Genomic DNA, 26591 nt, shown 5'->3' with positions numbered 1-26591 from the left:
CACTCTATAGACATACTGATGGTAACTTATAGTGACCTCCATTGATAACAGCAAGTGATGATAATGTCTGTAAAGTGCTGCAGCATATGTCAGCACTATATAAGTGAGTAAAATAAATACATGTGCACCCTGAATTATGTTAACGGCATCAGATTTACGTTTTTCTTGGACATTAATGCATTCCTTGAACAGGTACTTTCAACCACTTTCAAGGGCAAAATCCATGTTCCAAAACCCTAGAACATATTTTAATTGTTAAACTGTGGGGCCACCAGGTGTCCTGTCCACAGAACCAGATGCTATAACTAGTCATTTATCTCTTGTCAACATTTGGTAAGAGACGTGCACGTATTCTATTGCAGTCTATATCATTATGCTGGTCATAGAGCCTCAGATCTTTCCCTTGATTTACTATGCCTTTGTATCAGTGCAGATGTGAATGCAGCATACTGCTTGTCAAGATCATTGTATGCACATATCGACAACAGTCTAGATTTGAAGTCATCAGCTGGTGGTAGCATCAGTGATTAGTCCACGGTTGGTAGGGTGATAGTAATTGCCCTGGGGTTAAGATATTTTATCAAGATTATGATTACATATCATCATGTATTATATGCTTATATAGTTTTATACAATATGCAAATGAATTCCAATAATCGCAAACATTTTCCATGATTTTTATAGAGTTGTGTGATTCAGGACCTGCTGAGACACTATTCTCGTTTGTGTTCTGCTGTATGTCTTCCGTATCTGCATTTTTTGTAATCATAACTTTGATCTCTCAAGCAAAGGGGTCTGGATATGTGTTTGGCCACCTGGATTTTAAGATTGTGGTGGAACCTGTAGATGCTACACCTTTCACCGTGGTTCTGTTGGCTCCATCACGTCAAGAGAAAGCAGCTTGGACCAGTGATATCAGTCAGGTATGTATTGTCATTTATCCACCTTTAATATTTACCAACATAATAAAAGGATCCAATACCCCAGATACTTTTAGAGACAAGCAGAAGTCTTGGAATAGGTAACACTGCTCAACTTTGTTTACAACTGACCAGAAACTTTAAGAGGACCTGTCATCTCCCCTGTCGTCTGTTTTAGTGGCGACTTGCAATCACTTTGTAATAACAACTCTGAGTATACCAGAGGTTAGCAACCTCCAGCACTCCAGCTGTTCTGCAACTACATCTCCCAGCATGCACATTTGCTCAGCTCTTGTAGGAACTTCCACAGAAGTCAATGGATCATGCAGGGAATTGTAGTTTCACAACAGCTGGAGTGTCAGTGGTTGCTGACTCCTGTCATACACTATAACATACAGTATGTGTCCTGCATGCATGCATTCACAGCTTGTCAATAATTTTGTATCACTATTGTACAGTTCTTGCCATAAAAATGGAAGAAAAAACTAAATGTCGTATTAAACGTCAATAGGGGCTTATTGGGGGCAGCCTTAAAATGTTGTACTCGGCAAGAAAATAATTTGCTGTTTCAGATTGAATTGAATCCTCACACTATTTCTGAATGTCTTTTACAAAAAATGACAATTAGAAAGAAAGGGGTGTATGTAAAATGTAAGGCAGACATAAAGTCCGAAGCAATATAAGATACATGCCTGTGTTCGAGCTACCCCCAGAGAAGTCCATTTGATAATTTTCTGCTTATAGGAAAGAATTTGACTAATAGAGGGGATCAAAGCTTGATTTTTTTAGAATAGTGTGTTGATTCCAACCCTAATTTTCGCTCTGCACTTGGACTTTATATGTGTACTTCTACATTGCATTTCCAGAAAAGGACTACTACATGCGTAGCCATGTATTTTGGGGTATATTCTCATAAAGACAATTTTAGATTCCTGAATATTCTATTTCTCATTTCTGCTCCTAGGAGAATTGTTTTTGAGGGGTTTATATATGCTAAGTTTTCATGAAAATCCAATAAATAAATAAAAAGTCAGTGGGGGTCTGTCAGAGGTCTGTCCTTAGAAATGAAAGCCATTACACCAGTGTGTACATGCCAAGTTAAACAACCACATGTATTCTTTAAGAATAAAAAAGTGCTGTCTTCACTCACATCAGTTCCTGTCTCCATTACATCACAATCTGAATTCTGATGGACCTATCTGTATGATTTGGAGTATGGGAGGAAACACATGCAGATGATAACCTTGGTCAGATTTGAACCCAGGACTCCACACGGTCACAGTGCTAGCTACTGCCCTGCCCACAGCACAGGTCCTAGGTTCAAATCCAACCAAAGACAACATCTGCATGGAGTTTGTATGTTCTCCCCGTGTTTGTATGGGTTTCGGTACTCTGGTTTCTTCTCACACTCTAAAGACATACTAATAGTGACTTATAGTGAGCTCCATTGTGGACAGCGAGTGATGATTAATGTCTGTAAAGTGCTGCAGCATATGTCAGCACTATATAAGTGAGTAAAATAAATACATGTGCACCCTGAATTGTGTTAACAGCATCAGATTTACATTTTTCGTGGACATTAATGCATTCCTTGAACATGTACTTTCAACCACTTTCAAAGGCAAAATCCATGTTCCAAAACCCTAGAACATATTTCACAGGTTTATGAAAATTTACATTGTTCTTCCCTGGTATGTGAAGAGTAGCTGTTCTGTTATCCATAGGATAAGTATGTAGGATGTGAAGAGATAATACCCATTCCCTTGATTTCTGAACTTTTTGGTAGGATCCATAGGGATAGGATCTTATTCTACATTAGTGTGGTGGTATATCTAGACGACCGACATCTTGATTTACTCAACATCACATTGAAAGAATGTACGTGTTGTTCCACAGTGTCTGCAAGAGAACAGGTTCTATACCAAGTTTGAGATGTGTATCTTTAAAAAAGATCTCTTCCTTTTCTTGGAACTTTGACCATGGTCTGGAGATGAACCCTAAGCAGCTGTCTATGGTTCTTAATTGGCCCCATTCCCAGGGCCTCAGAGCATCCAGTGGTTGTTGCGCTTTGCTAATTATTATTGGCATATTAACCTACACTTTTCCAGGCACCCTGTGCCTATCTCCACTTTCACCAGGAAGGGGGTAAACTCCAAAGAATGGACAGCTGAGGCCAACCCTTCATTCTAGTCTCTCAAACAGAGTTTAGCCTTCTCATTGGCATCCATTTTGTATTGTATTGATGCCACCAGGCAATTTTTCTTGGAGGTAGATGCCTCCTCCGTGGGTCCTGGAGTGGTGATGACTCAGCTTTTTCTCTGCTCAGCATAATTACACCATTGGAGACTGTGGACTGACAGACATCAAGTTGGCCTTGAAGGAGTGGAGGCCTCTTTTGATTGCTTGTTGTCAAGTTGGACTCCTCAGCATACCATACTCAGTCCACCTCAGCATACCATACTCAGTCCAGTGGGCAGGTGGATTGAGTTAGTCAGGTACTGGAGAGTTAGTTGCCTCACTTCATTTCTTCTTGGCACAATGATTGTTTATCTTTGGTTCCCTGGGCCAAGTTTTCATATAACAACCTATCAGGCAAGGCTACTGGCAAGTCTCCATATTTATTGTATATGGTCTACATCTGCGTATTCCATTTCCTGTTCCAGTCTCCCCTGGTACTAGCCACTGAGTCTACCCCACAGATTTTCTCCAGATCTGGCAAGAGACTAAATCTTTCCTGATCCATGTTGCGTAGTATTCAGCCTGTCCATTCCATGCTGTGGCTACAGGTTGCCTCTTCCATCTATAGTCCATTAAAAGCCACTGCCTGTGTCCTAAGTGGAAGGATGCCTAAGCAAAAAGGTTACCAAGCTTTCAAGTCCATGCAAAAATGTTATAGCAGTCTGATCTTCCATGTCTAACTTAAATCTGTATTGTACATGTTCAGCCTCTACTGACCTCTGCCTGTTTATTGTACTGACCCTGTGCTGCCCGTCTGACCTTTGCCCTGTTCATCGGATTGAACAAACTCTGCCCATCCTGACTTTGGCTCGTACACTGGCTACAATTCTGCCCTTCCTTTTTTATTGCCACATACTGTTACTGAACAGAGACCAAGCTCAGAATTGGCCCACAGGGGAACAGGTGAATCCCCGATAAACCCCTGAGCAAGATTGGTTTTCTAGTCTCCCACACCCTGCACATATGGAAAATGGCACAGTAGACAGACTGCACTACATACAGAAATGCTTACAGCATCTCACCTACCCTATGTCTTATATGAAAAAAATGGTTAGATTATTTGATATTACCGAGTTCATTAGTATAGATGCATGAGGTAGCTGACATCAACATGATATGGACAGGTTGTCCAGGACGGAATGGTCTGAAGCACAATCTAGACAGCGGGTTACTACTGAAAAAATGTGTTTGCATAGTTTTAGAGATTTGCGAATGAGGGTCAGGTGCTATTTGCATGTATCTCTACAGCTGGCCCCCAGAATGTTTTTAACTGGCACAACAGTCTAACACTGACCAGAGACTATTCCAAGAGGTAGCGACCTGGTGGTTCCACTGCAGCAGAGATCACATCCCTGTATAGGGGTGAAAAAGTGAAGACTAAGGGGGCCACTTAAGGCTTTATTACAGTGACCGATGGTCGGCCAGATAATCGCTAACAACAGTTTGTAAAGCCTGTTGGACAAATGTCCAAACGTCAAAGTACCCCTGCTCCAGGGCACTACACCTACAAAATCTCTTAATGTAATACAGCTCTTAGATAACACCCTTAGGAGCAGCTCTAATTCAAATCCGTTCAGTGATGCAGTGGGTCCTCACCTACTGTGTTATAATTATTACAAGATAGATCAAGGTCTTTGTGAAAACACACAATAGATACTGATTATACAATATCCTACCTATCCATGTATTAGAACTTGAAATGTATTCAGAGTTTATAATTCCCTTCATGCTCATAATCATGCATATTCATCTAGCTTCATTATTGCCTTAATATTACAAATACAGGAGCTGGAAAACCAGAGCGATTTAGAGATTACTTATTCTTTTTACTGCTGTCCGTAGGTAAGAGGAAGTAGGGAAAAATTATTTTTTATATTGCATAGACAAGTATATAGAGAAGAAAATGAATCTACTAAAATACTGAAGGTGCATATGTGGCTTAAAGGGACACTGACAGGCCCACAAAGCATATTTAGGGGTATATATGACAGTGTAGGTCTTATAAAGGGTATTAGAATCATCTAAGTATCCCCCCTGTCCGCCTCATAAATACAGTAATCTGAAGTTTTATAACCTGCTTTCCTGGTGTTCAATCTGCCCAAGGGGCGGTGCTTCATATCAACTTGCGCCCAGCCAGCCTCGCCACAACTGCCGTTTGAAGCGCCGCCCAGCTCATCAATATTCACTGAGCTGGGCGGCTACTCTGAAGCGCTGTACTAGTGTCCCCGGCCATCTTCAGCGCATGCGCCCGGCACCCTCACTTTATGCGCATGCGCTGTGCCCGGCGCATGCGCATAAAGCAGACGCACGATGCGATCCCGGCCAGTGAGGGTGCCGGGCGCATGCGCTGAAGATGGCCGGGGACACTAGTACAGCGCTTCAGAGTAGCCGCCCAGCTCAGTGAATATTGATGAGCTGGGCGGCGCTTCAAACGGCAGTTGTGGCGAGGCTGGCTAGGCGCAAGTTGATATGAAGCACCGCCCCTTGGGCAGATTGAACACCAGGAAAGCAGGTTATAAAACTTCAGATTACTGTATTTATGAGGCGGACAGGGGGGATACTTAGATGATTCTAATACCCTTTATAAGACCTATACTGTCATATATACCACTAAATATGCTTTTTGGGCCTGTCAGTGTCCCTTTAAGAAGAAATGGAAAAAAACTATTTTAAATATAATAATCTCTAATAATAATCTTTATTTATATAACGCCAACAAATTACGCAGGAATCTATAAATTACATAGAATTTTATGACATTTTATTTTTAAATGTATTTGACTATCCATATTTAAACACTGAAATATTCCAGTTTTCAGCCTGGCCACTGTAGTGCACACAATATACTGATATTCACTGTATGCCTGTAACTTTTTAAAAGAGGTTGTTCTAGAATGATTGAGTAGTGGTCAAATTTAGTGGGACAGTCAAAGATAGCCAAATACAGTGCCTGGCTAGCTCCAGCAGTCCTGTAGAGTTTGAATGGGGAGGCAGCACGCAAGCTCACAGTCCCACGAAACAGACACTTTCTGCATATCCTGTAGATGGATGATCATTCTGGAATAACCCCTTGATCTTTGCTGTGTAGACAGGAACCGAGTCAGCAGAGTCATCTCATTATCATTAGAGATTGAGGATTTGATTACAGATGATGGCTGGGGAGCAACCATGTACACACAGATAAGACTCTTGATGTCTTGTGGTACGCCATTACGCCCCAAAGATATATTCAGCAGTCATGTCAGCTGCCATGAAGCACACATACCTTGCTTAAAGGGTTAAAGCCATGTCAGACATTTATGGCATATCACTCCACCTCCAGAATCACTGTGTAGGATAGGTGCCAAAACATGACCATACATTTCTTCTAAAAATCCAGTCTGCTAATGTTGAGAAAAGCTTCTTTTTATTTTCATGTAATTATGCTTTTCAGTACATCTTGAGTAGGGCCTACTCTACTCTGTGCACCATCTCTCTGCAAGTAAAGCTCCCCAGGACTTCCTTGCTTTGTTTCAGTGACGGTCCCTGAGATTTCATAGCGGGTATCGATGGTGCAAGGGAAGTCCGGTTCACCGTTTGGAGCTGCCCTGCTGACGGTGCACAGGAAACCTTATTAGCATAAAATAAGAAGAAGCATTTCTCAGGATTAGAGAACCGGATTTTCACAAAACCACTACCTAGGGTTATGTCTCAAGAGCCTACCTTATAATGTGGTAGGCTTATTTTTAAACAGATTTTGAAGGTGCCAGACCTCCGTTAAAGAACTACGACAAAGAGTCAAAAGATCAAATTACAACATTATTTTCTAGAAAAGGGAAGAAACGGGAGAGACGCAGGAGATCTGCAGAGTTTAGGGGACCAGAAAGCAAAGCTTGATGTCATGTTATATGTGAGCAGAAGGAGTGAGGAAACTATAATCTCTGTGCATAGTCTGTTGGGAGAAGTGCAGATGTGTCTTGCATATGTTTTTTAGCCATTACCCTGGAGAAAAGGTCAGAACAACTTCACAGCTCAGCTAGCAGAAATGTTACAACTTCTCACTAAATGGCCTGTGAGGATTTTTTTGTTTTGGAGCAGAGCTGCCCTTTAAGGCAAGACAATTCCAATGTTAAAAATTTAAGTTCAAGCAATCATGCTAACTATGTGCTGGTTTCATTGTTTTGACAGTGCATTGAGAATATACGATGCAATGGTTTAATGAGCAATGTGTTTGAGGAGAACTCAAAGGTTACAGTGCCACACATGATCAGGTAAGAAGTCATTCCCAATTAACCCATACGTACGCATTCACCCAGGAGTGGAAATATCATACATAATGTGTATGGCATAGCCATAGAGTATTGCAGCCATGTACTAATTAGAGGTGCAGCTCTGGAGAAGTCCTGCAGACATGGAAAACTGGCTGCAGCAGAATGTAACTTGTCAACGATCTGGATATTAAAGAGGTTTTCCAGGGTACAGTTTCTGGTGCCGGAAACTATACAGTGAACAAGGCCAGAAGCAGACGGCTCCATCCACCATGTAGTGACCGTGCCAGGGGGCAGCAATCAGACACTACACAGGGGGTAGAGCCTTCCATCCACTGTATAGTTTCCGGTGCCAGCAGCTCGGTGGAGGTGCAGGTGTTGGACCCTCAATGATATTATAGGCCATCAATATCTAAGTACTGGAAAATCCTATAACACAAACATGTGACATAAACCAGGTATTTACTAGCTACGTCTCCATATTCTCAACAACATTGCCTGACTTGCACGGTTTTAAGACGTTTTTAGAATAATTGCTTTCCGGGCAAATATATGGACAATAAAGCATGTTACTGTTCATCTGAATCCGACCAGTATATGGAAGACCCCCTCACCAACCATATGCTTAGTGACGGTGGGGAAGAGCAGCCTTTAATCATTTTAACTGCCCTCCCCCACTACTGTCCGCCATACACGTGTGCCCCATATACTGGTCACCCCCGTAATAATAACAATCAGTGCTCACCCCCATGCACCAATCATGTCCTGTTCTCACCCCCCACATACATAATCAGATTCAGATTCGCCATCCCCATCCCCCAAAGTAGTCAGAGAGCTTATTCCCCATCCCCCGAATATCAGGCTGATTATCTGGAAATTGAAAGCATGTTTGTACGAATGCTTGTTCCCAATGATCGGCCCGTTTAAAGGTGCTGCAGATCACCCGAAATTCTCGCTCATCGTGTGAAGTGATTGGAGGTGCGAACACCTCAGTAATCCTTCCCAGGCAGCAGATCGTCTTGTCTAAACAGCGATCTGCTGCCCAGGAGCAATGATTATGTATGAGAACGAGCGATAGCAGCAGCTGTAGAGGTGATCTACACCTCCACCTAAGGCCTATTGCACACTAATGTGTGCGCTCCGTGGCCGTATTGCAGACCCGCAATACACGGGCACCGTTCCGTGGGCATTCCACATCACGGATGCGGACCCCTTCACTTCAATGGGTTCGCAAATCCGGAGATGCGGAACGGAAGCACAGAACGGAACCTTATGGAAGCACTACGGAGTGCTTCCGTGGGGTTTCGTCCCGCACTTCCGTTCAGCAAAAAGATAGAACATGTCCTATCTTTTTGCGGAACGGCCAGATTGCGGACCCATTAAAGTGAATGGGTCTGTGATCCGCTGCGGCTGCCCCACGGACGGTGTTCGTGCATTGCGGCCTGCATTTTGCCGGCCGCAGCATGACCATGGGGCGCATATGTTCGTGTGCAGGAGGCCTAACAAGCAGCCAACTGTGGGGAAGGAACGCTTCCCGACAATTGGCTTCTCCTCACTGTGTCTAAATACAGCTTTAGGCCTCATGCACACGGCCGTTGGGCGGCCCGCAAACGCTGGGTTGGCAATCCACGGCTGCCGGCCGTGTGCACCATGCATCACAGATGCGGACCCATTCAGTTGAATGGGTCCGGCCTGCTGCACAGATGTTGCCGCACAATATGCAGTGAGGAACAACGGAAAAAAACACCACGGAAGCACTCCGTAGTGCTTCCGTGTTCTGTTCCGTGACTCCGTTCTGCATCTACAGAATTGCCAACCTATTCAAGTGAATGGGTCCGCATCCGTGATGCGTGGTGCACATGCGGGCCGCAATGCGGCCACGGCCGCCCAACGGCCACGTGCATGAGGCCTTAAGGCCCGTTCACACGACCGTATGGCTTTGCGGATCCGCAATTTGTGGATCCGCAAAACACAGACACCGGCCACGTGTGTTCCGCAATTTGCGGACCGCACATGGCCGCAACCATAAAAAAAATGCCTATTCTTGTCCGTAATTTCGGATAAGAATAGGACATGTTCTATCTTTTCTGCGGAGCCGCGGTATGGAATAACTGATGCGGACGGCACACGGTGTGCTGTCTGCATCTTTTGAGGGCCCATAGAAATGAATGGATCCGCAGACCTTCCGCAAAATTGCGGAACAGCTACGGTTCTTTACATACGGTCGTGTGAATGGGCCCTTAGTCTGTGGCAGTTCTGAGTTGGAGAAGCGCAGGAGCAACTAGAAAAAAAAAAAAAAGTAAAAAAAACATACAATAAACATCATGGGCATCTCTGCATGCGAAAAACCCTGTACCATTAAAATATACGGCAAAAGGGGAAAAAAGATGGACAATTCATCTTTTGGTTGCTTCACTTCCCACAAAAAATTGAATAAAAAGTGATCAGAAAGTTATACACACCCCAAAATGGTGTCAATGAAAAGTACAGATCGCCCTGCAAAATATAAGCCTTCACACAGCTCCATACACATAACCACAAAAAAGTTATAGGGGTCAGAATATGGCAATGGCAAAGTTTATTTTATTTTATATTTTTTCAGTATTAAAACGCAAGAGAAACTATGCAAATGTGTTATCGCTGTAATCGTACTGACCCAGAGAATGAAGTGCACAAGTCAGTTTTCCGCATAGTGAACGCCGTAAACAAAAAACGTGATCAAACTGTGATGGAATTGCATTTTTCAATTCCACCAATTTTGGAAAAATTTTTCCAGCTTCCCACTACATCCTATGCAATATTAAATGGTGCCATTAGAAAGTACAATTTGTCCCGCAAAAAAAAAAATCCTTATACGGCTATGTGAAAGATTTTTTTTTTAAAAAGCTATGGCTCCAAGAAGACCGTCAAAACAAAAATGTAAATATGGAAAATCGTTCCACCATCAAGTGGTTAAAGGGCCAAAGTATCCACAGTACGAACTGTGCTTGGACTTCTGAGTTTGTACCCTGGATCTCAGTCTGTATGCCCCAAAACCATGATGGCAATTGCGGCATACAACCCACTGACTTTCTGCTGCTTCTAAGCACAGGAATTTGACGTTTCAGTTATACGTATTATTCGTATTTCAGGTCCGACGCCAGACTGCACAGAGATGATATCGATATATTCTTCAGCAAAACTCTGAACTCCTGCAAGGTTCCTCAGATCCGCTACGCCAGTGTGGAGCGTCTCCTGGAGAGACTGACTGACTTGCGCTTCCTCAGCATTGATTTTCTCAATACTTTCCTCCATACCTACAGGATATTTACCACCGCTTTTGTAGTGCTGGAAAAACTAGCCGATATTTACAAGAGACCTTTCACGTCAATACCAGTCAGGTAATTGACTCCAATAGCCCGATCCCCAATTGGCTTGCCATCTTATTTTTCTAGTATAACGATCATGGTTTATCTGCACTTTGTCACAGTGGATTATACATATGATTACTGCAGTTGTAAGTACCAATCTATAAAGACCATATACTGTATCTATTCTGGAGTTATCTGCTTGCATCAATAAATGATAAAATAGCTTTTCCAATATTTTCTGAGCTATTGATGAGCTATTTTCAGGAGAGGTCATCAGTATCAGATCACAGGAACCTAAGACCCCCGTCAATCAGCCGTTTGTAGATGCCATGGCACTCAGGTGAGCACCCCAGCCTCTTCGCAGCTTACCAAGCACAGCGCCATCCATTGGATAGTGGTTGCGCTTGGTGTTGCAGGTCAGCCCCAGCCTAGTCCACGTGAACATAACCTCACCATGTTGACCGGCGTGCCAAGGTCTCCTTAAAAAGCTGATCAGTAAGGGGGGGGGGCGTCGAGGGTTGGGAGCCAGACCCTCACCAATCAGATACTGATGACTTAGGCCTCTTGCACACGACCGTATGTATTTTGCAGTCCGCAAAAAAAGTATCCTCAAAAAATACAGATGACATCCGTGTGCATTCTGTATTTTACGGAATGGAACAGCTGGCCCTTCATAGAACTGTACTATCCTTGTCCGTAATGCGCACAATAGTAGGACATGTTCTCTTTTTTTGCGGAACGGAAATACGGAAACGTAATGCACACTGGGTACCTTCCATTTTTTTTGCGGACCCATTGAAATGAATGGTTCTGTATACGGTCCGCAAAAAAAAACGGAACGGACATTGAATGAAAATACGTTCGTGTGCAAGAAGCCTTATCCTGAAGATTGGTCATCAGTTTTAAACACGTAGGCGAACAAATTAAGCTTTTTCTGTATGACTGTACCTAAAATGGAAAAAGTAGTTTCATTTAGATGGTTCTGGATAATTTACCACATGGCTGTTACATATCTGAGGTAATCATATAGCAGATTTATGATTCAAGATAAAATCAACGGCCCACATTTTCTAATGTGAGTGCATCTAGATCCTAGTATAAATTATACCAAATATGGTGCATTTAGGTTTAGGAAAATTGCCTACAACAACGAGGGACAGCTTACTGAAAACGAGGCATGGCCTAATATATGCCATTTTAAAGGGGTAGATTTATTAAAACTGTTGCAAAGGAAAACTGGCTTAGGCTACTTTCACACTAGCGTTCGGGGCTCCGCTTGTGAGTTCCGTTTGAAGGCTCTCACAAGCGGCCCTGAACGCATCCGTACGGCCCTAATGCATTCTGAGTGGATGCGGATCCGCTCAGAATGCATCAGTCTGGCAGCGTTTGGCCTCCGCTCAGCAGGCGGACACCTGAACGCTGCTTGCAGCGTTCGGGTGTCCGCCTGGCCGTGCGGAGGCAAACTGATCCGTCCAGACTTACAATGTAAGTCACTGGGGACGGGTCCGTTTGAATTTGACACTACATGGCTCAATTTTCAAACGGATCCGTCCCCCATTGACTTTCAATGTAAAGTCTGGACGGATCCGTCTGAGGCTACTTTCACACTTAGAATTTTTTCTACAATATAATGCAGACTGATCCGTTCTGAACGGATCCCATCGTCTGCATTATATGAGCGGATCCGCCCTGAACACAAGTGTGAAAGTAGCCTTAGTTGCCCATAGCAATCACTCTGATTCAACCTTTCATCTTTCAGAGATGCGTTGGAAAATGAAAAGATCAATCTCATTTCTATGGGCAACTAAGCCAGTTTTCCTTTTCCACCAGTTTTGATAAATCTCCTTCTTAAAATTGTACCTTAAGTCTAGGGTAAAAGTCTGTCTCGAACTAAGCCAGACAATAGTTGGTATAAAGTGTGTAGCCATTCAGCAAATTTAGCCTCCACCATCAGCCACTGTGATAAATCTGGGGCTTACCCCAGCTATTGAATTAGTAAATCTGTCTCCAGTCTTTATAAGATTTTTATAGAAATATTTGAATCCAGCCAATCAACCAACTAATCTGATGAGAACATGAAATAATCTGAATAAACATGTATAGTTACAAGTATTTTGCTCTCCTTCTTTTGAAATGTAGATCTCTAGAGTTGTTCTTCGCATCTAGCCAAAACCTAGATGGGAAGTCACCACATCTCTGCCGCAAGTTTTCTTCTCCACCTCCATTGTCCCTTTCTAGAACATCATCACCTGTCAGGGCAAGAAAACTGTCTCTAAACTCCCCTTTAAATTCACGAATTGGGGCTTTAGACTTATCCACCTCATCCAATGCAAGCAGCCCAACCTCAGTATTCAGCCCTGCAACCTCTCCACCACCCACCGCTGGTAAAGTACCTTTAGACCTCAGTAAAGGACCCTCCTCACCGGAACAAAGCCCTGGATGCATTGATGAGAATTCAGAGAACCCACGCATTGATCTGTGTAACAAGCTACGGAGGAGCATTCACCGAGGTAACAAAAAGTTCTCCCACTATACAGTAGATAAAATAAGATGAACTGTACAGGTTAGAAAATGTTCAAAAGCATTTGTAGATAGTCCGTATCAGGGGCGGATTGGCTATAGACCCTACAAGGAAATTTCCTGGTGGGCCGATACCTATGAGGGCCACCTAAGCCCTCTTCACGGCCGCCAGCCATGTTCATAATCTGATCTGATTCTTGCTTACACACCTGGCCAGCAGCAGCCATCCTGAATTCAACTGTATTAACATCCTCTGGACAGTGATACAGTTGAATATTGTGGCGCAGGTGGAAGTATTTTGTGGTGCACTGTGGTATTTGGTTCAGCTGCGCAGTATATTGCTCTACACTATGGTATTGCTGGCCATGTCCCTGCGTAATTATGTTGTCCCACCTTCTGACAATTTGGACACGCCTGCAACATAGGGCCACTTTTAGCTCCCAGTCCGCCCCGCTCTGTATTCTCTCAATTGGGTCCATAATTATTTAGTATACAGCATCATTTATTGTTTGCAGCTTTGCTGCCCGTTGTGTTAGAATATTTTTAATGTACATTGCTATTAAAGTGTACTTAGTGTTTTAATTTGTTTTCAAGCCAGCTTGGTCAATGACTTGGGGCATATACTTGATAAGCCTTTGGTTCTCTGTTTGCGGAGTACAGACTACCATTGTCTTGTTCCCTCCACACACAATATTGACTTTAGTGTGAAAGCCTGACAATGATAACCAGCTGATAATTTATTTGTCCATTTCCAGGAAGATTTAGAGAGGAAAAGCACATTGCAGAGTTTTAAAGAGGTTCTCTGAATATCTTCAGGATGGGTATTAATAAGTATAAGTATTTTAAGAGATTCAGATACTGAAGACATATCTTTAGGATATCAATATCTGACTGGCTGGGGTCCGACACCAGAGACCCCCACCAATCAGCTGTTTGAGGAGGCCGTAGCTCTCTCCGGTGAGGACTGCAACCTCTATCTAGTCCAGTGACATCACATGGCCTAGTCGCAGTCCCATTCATGGGGCTGAGCTGCAATACCATGCACAGCTGCCATCTAATGGACGGCACTGTACTTAGTAAGCCATGAGGACGCTGCAGCGCTCATGGGTGCGCTACAGCTTCATCAAACAGCTGATCTGTGGATAGTTCATCAAAATCTGAGTCATGGAAATCCCTTTAAAGTTATTAAAGCCATGCACTAGGCTCTGTTAACATCCATGTGGTGTTGCCCATTATAAGCAAAAACCACAATGCAGTGCTGGATCCGTGAGACAATGGACAACGACAGCACGTGATGGCTCCTGTGACGTAGGCTACTTTCACACTTGGGTTGTTGTTTTCCGATATTGAGATCCGGCAGAGGATCTCAATACCGGAAAAAATGTTTGCTTTTAGTCCTCATGCATTCGGCATGGAAAGAGATCCGTTCAGGATGCATCAGGATGTCTTCTGTTCCAAAGGCATTCTGTTTTGTGACCGGACACAAAACCGCTGCAAGCTTCAGTTTTGTGTCCGGTCATAAAAATGGGAAAAAAATGAAAACAATGGAAGTCAATGGTGACGGAGCCTAAAAAACTCAATGACCTGCAATGTATTTAGTGACGATTTGTTTTTTTTTCTGTTTTGATTTCACACAACCGCATCCCAATGGAACGGATGCATCCCGATGTGCAAAATCTAAACGGATCCTTTTAATTCCGGTATTAGGACCTGCTGAATACCGGAATTAACAGCGCAAAGTAGCCTTATAGTGGATTATGTTGCATGCTGCGCTATTCTTTCTATTAAATATGATGCAGCCTCAGTACAGATGTGAACAGAGCATTACCGATGTAATCAATCCTGTATAGCAAATAATATTTCTTCTTTTTGTAATAAAATATTCATGATGTATTTAAAATATTTTAGACCATAGAATACCAAATACTGAGAACAACACAAACTTTATTTATGTGCAAATTACTATTGGACTTTCTTTTAAAAAGTATTATTTCATTCTACTTTTCTGAGCTAAAATCCTTTTTCTGTTAGTCTTAATAAAAAAATAAACACTTTTTCTTCCACAGTTTTTAATTTCAATGCATCTGCAGACTATTGCTTTACCTCATTGAACCCCTCAAGAGTTCTGCTCTGAAGGTTGCATTATGTAGACCTTACCTTTAGTTTTATAACAGCTTTTATAACTTAAGTCACAGTGCCGTAATCTCGCGATGCGCAAGCTGGCACATGCGCAGTTCGTTCACTGAAGCTGATGCCAGCAAAGGGAACAAACACTTTGCCGGCACTGCGCATGCGCCAGCTTACAGCACTGTAACTTCGTGAGCAAGGAGGAGATTCCTGGATGCAGGCGGTGCTGGGCTCCTTCACAGGGGGCGGTGCTGGGCTCCTTAACCGTAAGTAACCACGCCTTGAGCACCTTACTTGGCTAATTTACATATCAATAAAATCATTTTTTAAGCGAAATAAAACCACACAGCCCTATGGGACAGGTATATTGCAGACATGCTAGCGGAGATCTATCCGTGCATGTCAACAGCTCTATAGGGTAAAACTATGTGACAGATTCCTTTTAAATGGATGTTTGTGTGATGTAAGTAAAACAAAGATAAGGCTACAGATTGAATTTCCAGAGTAGTGCTCTGACTGATTTGGTGGGAAGGAGAAGCAATACTCTGCAGATACCCTGACACGGAAAGATGCAGGAGAAACTGTTGAACATAGTAACATATAGTAACATACATAAGGCCGAAAAAAGACATTTGTCCATCCAGTTCGGCCTGTTATCCTGCAAGTTGATCCAGAGGAAGGCAAAAAAAAAAAACACTGTGAGGTAGAAGCCAATTTTCCCCACTTAAGGGGGGAAAAATTCCTTCCCGACTCCAATCAGGCAATCAGAATAACTCCCTGGATGAACGACCCCTCTCTAGTAGCTATAGCCTGTAATATTATTACACTCCAGAAATACATCCAGGCCCCTCTTGAATTCCTTTATTGTACTCACCATCACCACCTCCTCAGGCAGAGAGTTCCATAGTCTCACTGCTCTTACCGTGAAGAATCCTTTTCTATGTTTGTGTACAAACCTTCTTTCCTCCAGACGCAGAGGATGTCCCCTCGTCACAGTCACAGTCCTGGGGATGAATAGATGATGGGATAGATCTCTGTACTGACCCCTGATATATTTATACATAGTAATTAGATCTCCCCTCAGTCGTCTTTTTTCTAAAGTGAATAACCCTAATTTTGCTAATCTTTCAGGGTACTGTAGTTGCCCCATTCCAGTTATTACTTTAGTTGCCCTCCTCTGGACCCTCTCCAGCTCTGCTATGTCTGCCTTGTTCACAGGAGCCCAGAACTGTATACAGTACTCCATGTGTGGTCTGACTAGCGATTTGTAAAGTGGAAGGACTGTTCTCATCACGGCATCTATGCCCCTTTTGATTCAACCCATTATCTTATTGGCCTTGGCAGCAGCTGCCTGACACTGGTTTCTACAGTTTAGTTAGCTGTTTATTAAAATTCCTAGATCCTTTTCCATGTCAGGGTTACGGAGTGTTTTACCATTTAGTATGTACGGGTGATTTGCATTTTTCCTTCCCATGTGCATAACTTTACATTTGTCAGTGTTAAACCTCATCTGCCCAAGCCTGCAATCTATCAAGATTCCTCTGTAGTATTATACTGTCCTCTTCAGTGTTAATTACTTTACACAGTTTAGTGTAATCTGCAAAAATGTATATTTTACTGTGCAAGCCTTCTACAAGATCATTAATAAATATATTGAAGAGAATAGGGCCCAATACTGACCCCTGAAGTACCCCACTAGTGACAGTGACCCAATCTGAGTGTGTACCATTAATAACCACCCTCTGTTTTCTATCACTGAGCCAGTTACTTACCCACATACAGACATTTTCTCCCAGTCCGAGCATTCTCAAATATACGACATCCATTGATTCGCCGCTGTCAAGTCTAGAACTTACCTCCTCATAGAAACTGATTAAATTAGTTTGACATGACCGATCCCTCATGAAGCCATGCTGATATGATGTTATTTGCTTGTTTTCATTGAGATCCTCCAAGATAGCATCTCTTAGAAAACCTTCTAACAGTTTACCCACAACAGATGTTAAACTAACCGGCCTATAGTTTCCGGGGTCTGTTTTTGCACCCTTTTTGAATATTGGCACCACATTTGCTATGCGCCAATCCTGTGAAACACTCCCTGTCAGTATAGAGTCTGTAAATATCAGAAATAAGGGTCTGGCTATGACATTACTAAATTCTCTTAGGATACGGGGGTGTATACCATCTGGCCCTGGCGATTGGTCTATTTTAATCTTTTTAAGTCGCTGTTGTACTTCTTTCTGGGTCAGACAGAGGGCACTTTTAATGGGGAATTTACTTTTACATTCTGCATTTCATCTGACAGTTTATTTTCCTCAGTGAATACAGTTGAGAAAAAAATATTTAATAGCTTTGCTTTCTCCTCGTACGCGCTCTCTGCAACTCCCCCCTCATTGCTCCTTAGAGGGCCGACACCCTCAGGTACTTTTTACCATTTATATAATTGAAGAACATTTCAGGGTTCGTTTTGCTCTCTTTGGCAATTAATTTCTCCGTCTCTAGTTTGGCAGCTTTTAATTGTTTTTTACATATGCTATTTTTTTCCTTATAATTTTTCAGTGCTTCCTCGCTACCCTCCCGTTTTAGTGATTTTATATGCTTTCTTTTTGTCATTTATTGCCTTCTTTACAGTTTTATTTATCCATATTGGTTTCTTCTTGTTTCTTAACCTTTTATTCCCATAAGGGGAATGCTTTAATTAAAAAAGTAATTATAGCCCAGAATAAATAGAATGCAATAAATAAAAGGCCCCAAAGGTGTCCATATACAGTAAAAAGTGAGATCTCAGTTCCTTACTGCCTGTGCTATAGTCCAGAGGATGATTCTAGAAACAAACACCAAGACTGTACTGAAAAGCATATGTTGTCTCCATTATACACAGAATCTCTCATACCATCAAGTGGCAGCCACAAAGAAAAGGATATAATGAATCTGTATTTTTTCAACCTTCTGTATTACAATAGATGAAAAGCAATTATATATTTTGTACATTCTGAATATTCTATGCCTGGCAAATACAAAGGCAAGTGCAAAGGCATAGTGCTATATGTCCTATATGATATAGTAACATTGGCCATCTGTGCATTAATACAATTCAGTACAGTAATTCCCCTCTGTCTCTGAAAGTGGAAGGGAAATGTTTCCAGACATCTTCAAGTGTGTGGACACAATTATGATACATTTGGCTACCAACATAGCACTCCCCACCACCCACTTTAGTGCAAATATAATGATGCTGCTATAGCCTAAGGTAATAAAATAACCTGATTAAGGGTCCATTCACACGTCCGTTGTTTCTTTCCTGATCTGTTCCATTTTTGCGGAACAGATCTGGACCAGATCTGTACCCATTCATTTTCAATGTGTCCTGAAAAAAATCGGACAGCACAATGTTAGATTTTTTTTTCAGGACCCATTGAAAATGAATGGGTACAGAACTGGTCCAGATCTGTTCCGCAAAAAACGGAACAGATCAGGAAAGAAACATCGGACGTGTGAATGGACCCTTAAAGAAAATCTCATTCTTGTGGCCATATCTAATTTTTGGTCTGTAAAAAAAAAAAGAAAGGATCCTTGAAAAACAGATGGGATCCGTATGCATTCTGTTTTTTCTCACTCCCATCAATAGAAAAGGCTGTTCTCATCCATATCAAAGACGATGCGATTTTCAGATCACAAAAATTTAAATGGTTGTGTGACTGACTAGTCCCAATTACTTTTATGGGGTCAGTGTGATATCTGTTTTGCAAACGGATATCACCTTGAAGAAAAATATGGTTGTGTGTATGACCACTTGACCACATTTTCTGAAATGTTAGAATACAGTATATGGCTCCATTCACACGTCCGTAGCGTGTTTTGCGGATCCGCAAAACACGGACACGGCAATGTGCGTTCCGAATCACCGGAACTAATAGAATATGCCTATTCTTGTCTGCAATTGCGGACAAGAATAGGACATGTTCTATTTTTTTCGGGAACGGAAATGCGGACCCGGAAGTGCGGGTCATTATTTCCGGAGCCGGGTCGCACATCGGCCCCCTAGAAATGAATGGGTCCACAATTCCGTTCCGCATTTTGCCTTAGTCTGGTTCAGGTCAAGACCGCCATTGATTACTTAAAAGGAAGGATCCTGTGTCCATTGCAGTCAAGGGAGAGCCCAGCAGCATCTCTGAGCTCAAAGGCCATGGTGCCATGAAGAGTCCCGCAGGATCCTTTGTCCCTGTGATCAATGGATTTCTTAGGCTACTTTCACACTCACATTTGGTGCGGATCCGTTCAGATAATACAAACGTCTGCATCCGTTCACAAAGGATCCGTTTGTATTAACTTTAACATAGCCATGACTGATCTATCTTGAACACCATTGAAAGTCAATGGAGGACGGATCCGTTTTCTATTGTGCCATAGAAAACGGCTCCATCCCCATTCACTTACATTGTGTGTCAGAACTGATCCGTTTGGCTCAGTTTTGTCAGATGGACACCAAAACGCTGCTTGCAAAGAGAATGGAGACGGAATGGAGGCAAACCTATGCATTCTGAGCGGATCCTTTGCCATTTAGAATGCATAAGGGCAAAACTGATCCGATTTGAACCGCTTGTGAGGACCCTGAACGGATCTCACAAACAGAAATCCAAAACCCCAGTGTGAAAGTAGCCTAAGTGACTGGATCCCTACAAATGCTGTCATCAGACATTTATATATAGGAGAAGATAGACATCACTTAAAGAGGACCTTTCACCACTCCTGATATGCCTGTTTTAATAACTTTATGCATTCCCTGTGTAATAACCATTCTGGAACATCTATTCTGATGACTCTATGTTGTAACATTCCTTTATTATTTCTACTAGAAGTTATGAGTGATTTGCTAGCAGTCTGCAGTAAGGGTACAGAGGGGAGGTAACCAGGTGGAGGGGGGGGGGGTGTACCTGTACAGACTCGCTCTATCCAATCAGTGTTGCTATTTTTAGACTGGGCAGGTACACCCCCCCAACTGGTTACCTCCCCTCTGTCTCCTTACTGCAGACTGCTAGCAATTCATTCATTAGGTCAAAAGCTGAGGGCAAGGACCTCAAAGGTAGTATTTTCCGAAATACTGCCTGTATGACGAGCCACACAAGAAAGGCAACGGGAGATTATGGAGATTAACAAGTGGCTCAAGAACTGGTGTAGGAAGGAGGGGTTTGGGTTCCTGGAGAACTGGGCCGATTTTTCTATCGGCTACAGGCTCTATCGTAGGGACGGGCTGCACCTCAATGGGGAAGGGGCAGCTGTGCTGGGGAGAAAGATGGCTAGAAGGTTGGAGGAGTGTTTAAACTAGGGACTGGGGGGGAGGGTAATTACGTTATAGGACGGGAAGATAGTGCAGATAGAGACCGGGGGCAAAGTAATGGGACTGGGGGAGGACTGGAAGGAGGGACTAGAACAGTTCAGAAGGAAAGGTGTAGGGTAAAAAATAAACATAAACCTCTCAAATGTATGTATACTAATGCCAGAAGCCTGACTAATAAAACTGGTGAACTGGAATTAGTGATGTGTGAGGAGAACTATGACATAGTGGGAATAACTGAGACATGGCTGGATGATAGCTATGACTGGGCGGTTAATGTACAAGGTTACAGTCTGTTTAGAAAGGATCGTCAAAACCGGAGAGGAGGAGGGGTCTGCCTCTATGTAAAGTCCGGTCTAAAGCCCACACTCCGCGAAGATATAAATGAGGGACATGAACATGTGGAGTCACTGTGGGTAGAGATACATGGAGCTAAAAACAGCAATAAATTACTAATAGGAGTTTACTATAAACCACCTAATATACCAGAGTCCACAGAAAATCTATTACTAAACGAGATAGACGAGGCGGCAAATCATAATGAGGTGGTTATTATGGGGGACTTCAACTACCCAGATATAGACTGGGAAACTGAAACTTGTATATCTCATAAAGGAAACAGGTTCTTGGCAATAACCAAAGACAATTACCTCTCCCAACTGGTTCAGGACCCGACTAGAGGGACGGCCATACTGGACTTAGTATTAACCAATAGGCCGGACAGAACAACAGACGTGCAGGTTGGGGGACACCTGGGAAATAGTGACCACAAAGTAATAACCTTCCAATTATCATTCAAAAGAGCGTTTCTACAGGGAGGAACAAAAATACCAAACTTCAAAAAAGCTAAATTTAGCCAACTAAGAGAGGCCATAGGCCAAACTAACTGGGACAAAGTCCTCACAAATAAAAATACAGCCACAAAATGGGATATCTTTAAAAACATCCTAAAATCTCATTGTGAGAGGTACATACCGTATGGTAATAAAAGGTTAAGGAATAAAAAGAAACCAATGTGGATAAATAGAACTGTAACGAAAGCAATAAATGACAAAAAGAAAGCATATCATTCACTGAAACAGGAGGGGAGCACGGAAGCACTGAAAAACTATAAGGAAAAAAATAGAACATGTAAAAAACAAATAAAAGCGGCCAAACTAGAGACCGAGAGATTAATTGCCAAAGAGAGTAAAACTAACCCTAAAATGTTCTTCAATTATATAAATGTTAAAAAGTATAAATCTGAAGGTGTCGGCCCTTTAAAGAGTAATGAGGGGGAAGTCGCAGAGAGCGATGAGGAGAAAGCAAAGCTGTTAAATATTTTTTTCTCCAATGTATTCACTGAGGAAAATAAAATAAACCGGATGACATACACCCCCGTATCCTAAAGGAATTAAGTAATGTCATAGCCAGACCCTTATTTCTGATATTTGCAGACTCTATACTGACAGGGAATGTCCCACAGGATTGGCGCATGGCATATGTGGTGCCAATATTCAAAAAGGGGCCAAAAACAGACCCTGGAAACTATAGGCCGGTAAGTTTAACATCTGTTGTGGGTAAACTGTTTGAAGGTTTTCTGAGAGATGCTATATTAGAGCATCTCAACAGAAATAAGCAAATAACGCCATATCAGCATGGCTTCATGAGGGATCGGTCATGTCAGACTAATTTAATCAGTTTCTATGAGGAGGTAAGTTCTAGACTTGACAGCGGCGAATCAATGGATGTCGTATATCTGGACTTCTCCAAAGCATTTGACACTGTACCACATAAAAGGTAAGTAACTGGCTCAGTGATAGAAAACAGAGGGTGGTTATTAACGGTACACACTCAGATTGGGTCACTGTCACTAGTGGGGTACCTCAGGGGTCAGTATTGGGCCCTATTCTCTTCAATATATTTATTAATGATCTTGTAGAAGGCTTGCATAGTAAAGTATCAATTTTCGCAGATGACACTAAACTGTGTAAAGTAATTTACACTGATGAGGACAGTATACTACTACAGAGGGATCTGGATAGACTGGAGGCTTGGGCAGATAAGTGGCAGATGGGGTTTAACACTCATAAATGTAAGGTTATGCACATGGGAAGGAATAATGCAAGTCAACCGTACATACTAAATGGTAAAACACTCGGTAACACTGACATGGAAAAGGATCTAGGAATTTTAATAAACAGCAAACTAAGCTGCAAAAACCAGTGTCAGGCAGCTGCTGCCAAGGCCAACAAGATAATGGGTTGCATCAGAAGGGGCATAGATTCCCGTGATAAGAACATAGTCCTACCACTTTACAAATCGCTAGTCAGACCACACATGGAGTACTGTGTACAGTTCTGGGCTCCTGTAAACAAGGCAGACATAGCAGAGCTGGAGAAGGTCCAGAGGAGGGCAACTAAAGTAATAACTGGAATGGGGCAACTACAGTACCCTGAAAGATTATCAAAATTAGGGTTATTCACTTTAGAAAAAAGACGACTGAGGGGAGATCTAATTAATATGTATAAATATATCAGGGGTCAGTACAGAGATCTATCCCATCAGCTATTTATCCCCAGGACTGTGACTGTGACGAGGGGACATCCTCTGCGTCTGGAGGAAAGAAGGTTTGTACACAAACATAGAAAAGGATTCTTTACGGTAAGAGCAGTGAGAATATGGAACTCTCTGCCTGAGGAGGTGGTGATGGTGAGTACAATAAAGGAATTCAAGAGGGCCATGGACGTATTTCTGGAGCTTAATAATATTACAGGCTATAGCTACTAGAGAGGGGTCTTCCTCTGGATCAACTTGCGGGATAACAGGACGAACTGGATGGACAAATGTCTTTTTTCGGCCTTATGTACTATGTTACTATGTTACTATGTTATAGTTGAAATAATAAAGGAATGGCACAACATACAGACATAAGGACAGATGCTCCAGAATTGTTATTAAATGGGGAATGCAAGGTAAAGGTGTTGTTATGGGAGATTTTTCTAAACCTGCTGTTAACATTTGCATAGGTCATTGTGCAGGGAGGAGGGGGTACTAGAGATGAGCGAACCTGGCAAAATTCAGTCAGTTTTATGTTCAGGCATGAATCCATTCGTCCAGAACCAGAGAGAGAGAGAGGCTAGTAAACAAATGTGTGGTCCTCAACAATATATATGCATTGTGTAAGGGGTACTCTTTTTCATTATGGACAGCCCCTAGTATGCCAAGTACATGTGCACTGTATTGTTGGCCTGGCGATGCCCCTCTGGATTTCTGGGAACGATATTCAAAGTAGCTTTCCTAAACCTATCTGATGCCAGCAGATGTTGGACATGATATATAAACCTATCTGATGCCAGCAGATGTTGGACATGATATATAAACCTATCTGATGCCAGCAGATGTTGGACATGATATATAAACCTATCTGATGCCAGCAGATGTTGGACATGCATATATTTTCCCCAGAATTCAAATGTAGTGTTGTCTAGTCCAGTGTTTCCCAACCAGTGTGCCTCCAGCTGTTGCAAAACTACAACTCCCAGCATGCCTGGACAGCCTTTGGCTGTGCGGGCATGCTGGGAGTTGTAGTTTTGCAACAGCTGGAGGCACACTGGTTGGGAAACACTGGTCTAGTCTACAATAGTCATCACATATATCAACTGGTCTCAATAATAGAACTAGTACCCACTCAGAGGTTCCTCTTAAGGCCTTGCAAATTTTTTCTCATCTGCTTTACTCTGATAAAGGTGTTTTGTTCTGAAAGAGCTGGTTACAGATATGAGGCTGGCTTAGCTATTTCTTGCTTTGCTACATACACATGTTTAAAACACAGGAAGGCAGAAAAGATTAGTATTGTTTTCTGTTTTGAAAAGCTAATTTGAATATCTTTCCCAGAAAGCCAAATGTATGCAAATTAACTTGCCTGACAAAAAAGAGAAGAGGAGATATGCTATCTAATACCAAAATTAACGGATGCAATCCGTTTTTCACCGAAACCTCATTCACTTCTATGGAACCAGAGCTGCGTTATAAATGCAGAATATAGAACATGCTGCAATTTTTCCTGAATGCAGAAATGATGCATGAAAAACAGGATTAGGCTACTTTCACACTGCCGTTTCTGGGTCCGCCTGTGAGATCCGTTTCAAGGCTCTCACAACCGGCCCAAAACGGATTAGTTCAGCCGCAATGCGTTCTGAATGGATAAGGATCCGTTCAAAATGCATCAGTTTGCCTCCGTTCAGCCTCCATTCCGCTCTTGAGGCGGACACCAAAACGCTGCTTGCAGCGTTTTGATGTCCGTCTGACGAAACTGAGCCAAACGGATCCGTGCTGACTTACAATGTAAGTCAATGGGGATGGATCCGTTTTTACTGACACAATATGGTGCAATTGAAAACGGATCCACCTTCCATTGACTTTCAATGTAAGTCAAAACGGATCCGTTTGCATTATCATGAACAAAAAAATGCAAACGGATCCGTTCTGAACGGATACAAGCGTTTGCATTATAGGTGCGGATCCGTCTGTGCAGATACCAGACGGATCCGCACCTAAACGCAGGTGTGAAAGTAGCCTCAGAGTAAGATGACTGCTAAAAAGTGATCTCTACAGAACAGAGATTGTCACCCTGTTTAAAGGCTTAAAACAGCTGATTGTCGAGTGTGCGTCAGACCCACACCAATGTGATATTGATAACCTATCTTGAGGATAGAGAATACCCAATCCTGGAAACACCTTTAAGTTGTCCATATAGCTTCAGTAGCTGTCAGCCAAGCACTGACTCTGCCGGCAGCTTTCTCTCCTGAGCATGCACACTCTGTTGACCATGTTTTTAATGTTAAGAAATGAGAAAGGCGCTGTCAAACATGATCTCCCAACAGAACAATAGGATCAGGCATTCCATGCACATCAGCTGTTCGGGAGAGTTGGGAGCTCCCCATACAAAACAAATTGTTGACCAGCTCTGACGAAAACATTGGGTTGCACTAACTATACTGTAATGTGTATGGGGGGCCAATAGTGGCCACTGTGAAAAAAAAAGCTGCTATCTTCTAGTATTTTATTAAAATATAAATGTTATGATTAATTACATTTAATCATTTTTTTTATATACAGTACAGACCAAAAGTTTGGACACACCTTCTCATTCAAAGAGTTTTCTTTATTTTCATGACTATGAAAATTGTGGATTCACACTGAAGGCATCAAAATTATGAATTAATACATGTGGCATTATATACATAACAAAAAAGTGTGAAACAACTGAAAATCTGTAATATTCTAGGTTCTTCAAAGTAGCCACCTTTTGCTTTGATTACTGCTTTGCACACTCTTAGCATTCTCTTGATGAGCTTCAAGAGGTAGTCACCTGAAATGGTTTTCACTTCACAGGTGTGCCCTGTCAGGTTTAATAAGTGGGATTTCTTGCCTTATAAATAGGGTTGGGACCATCAGTTCCGTTGAGGAGAAGTCAGGTGGATACACAGCTGATAGTCCTACTGAATAGACTGTTAGAATTTGTATTATGGCAAGAAAAAAGCAGCTAAGTGAAGAACCACGAGTGGCCATCATTACTTTAAGAAATGAAGGTCAGTCAGTCAGCCGAAAAATTGGGAAAACTTTGAAAGTAAGAGCTATTTGACCATGAAGGAGCGTGATGGGGTGCTGCGCCAGATGACCTGGCCTCCACAGTCACCGGACCTGAACCCAATCGAGATGGTTTGGGGTGAGCTGGACCGCAGAGTAAAGGCAAAAGGGCCAACAAGTGCTAAGCATCTCTGGGAACTCCTTCAAGACTGTTGGAAGACCATTTCAGGTGACTACCTCTTGAAGCTCATCAAGAGAATGTCAAGAGTGTGCAAAGCAGTAA

At 42.4% G+C, this 26591-nt stretch overlaps 1 protein-coding gene across 2 annotated transcripts in view; it reads left to right on the top strand.

The window, feature by feature from the left end:
* The window catches only part of RASGRF2 (Ras protein specific guanine nucleotide releasing factor 2), a 376997-nt gene that overhangs the window by 283384 nt on the left and 67022 nt on the right, over positions 1 to 26591 (top strand). For both annotated transcript variants that reach the window (XM_044276023.1, XM_044276022.1), the window contains exons 12-15: positions 787 to 923; positions 7326 to 7408; positions 10537 to 10785; positions 12895 to 13265. In XM_044276023.1, the coding sequence (XP_044131958.1) occupies positions 787 to 923; positions 7326 to 7408; positions 10537 to 10785; positions 12895 to 13265 (840 nt within the window). The remainder of the gene's footprint in view (positions 1 to 786; positions 924 to 7325; positions 7409 to 10536; positions 10786 to 12894; positions 13266 to 26591) is intronic.

This window comes from Bufo gargarizans, chromosome 1 (genome assembly GCF_014858855.1).
Source record: "Bufo gargarizans isolate SCDJY-AF-19 chromosome 1, ASM1485885v1, whole genome shotgun sequence".
In the NCBI taxonomy this organism is placed as follows: domain Eukaryota; kingdom Metazoa; phylum Chordata; class Amphibia; order Anura; family Bufonidae; genus Bufo; species Bufo gargarizans.
Note: the sequence above shows the minus strand (reverse complement) of the source record. Positions and strands in the feature narration are given on the sequence as shown.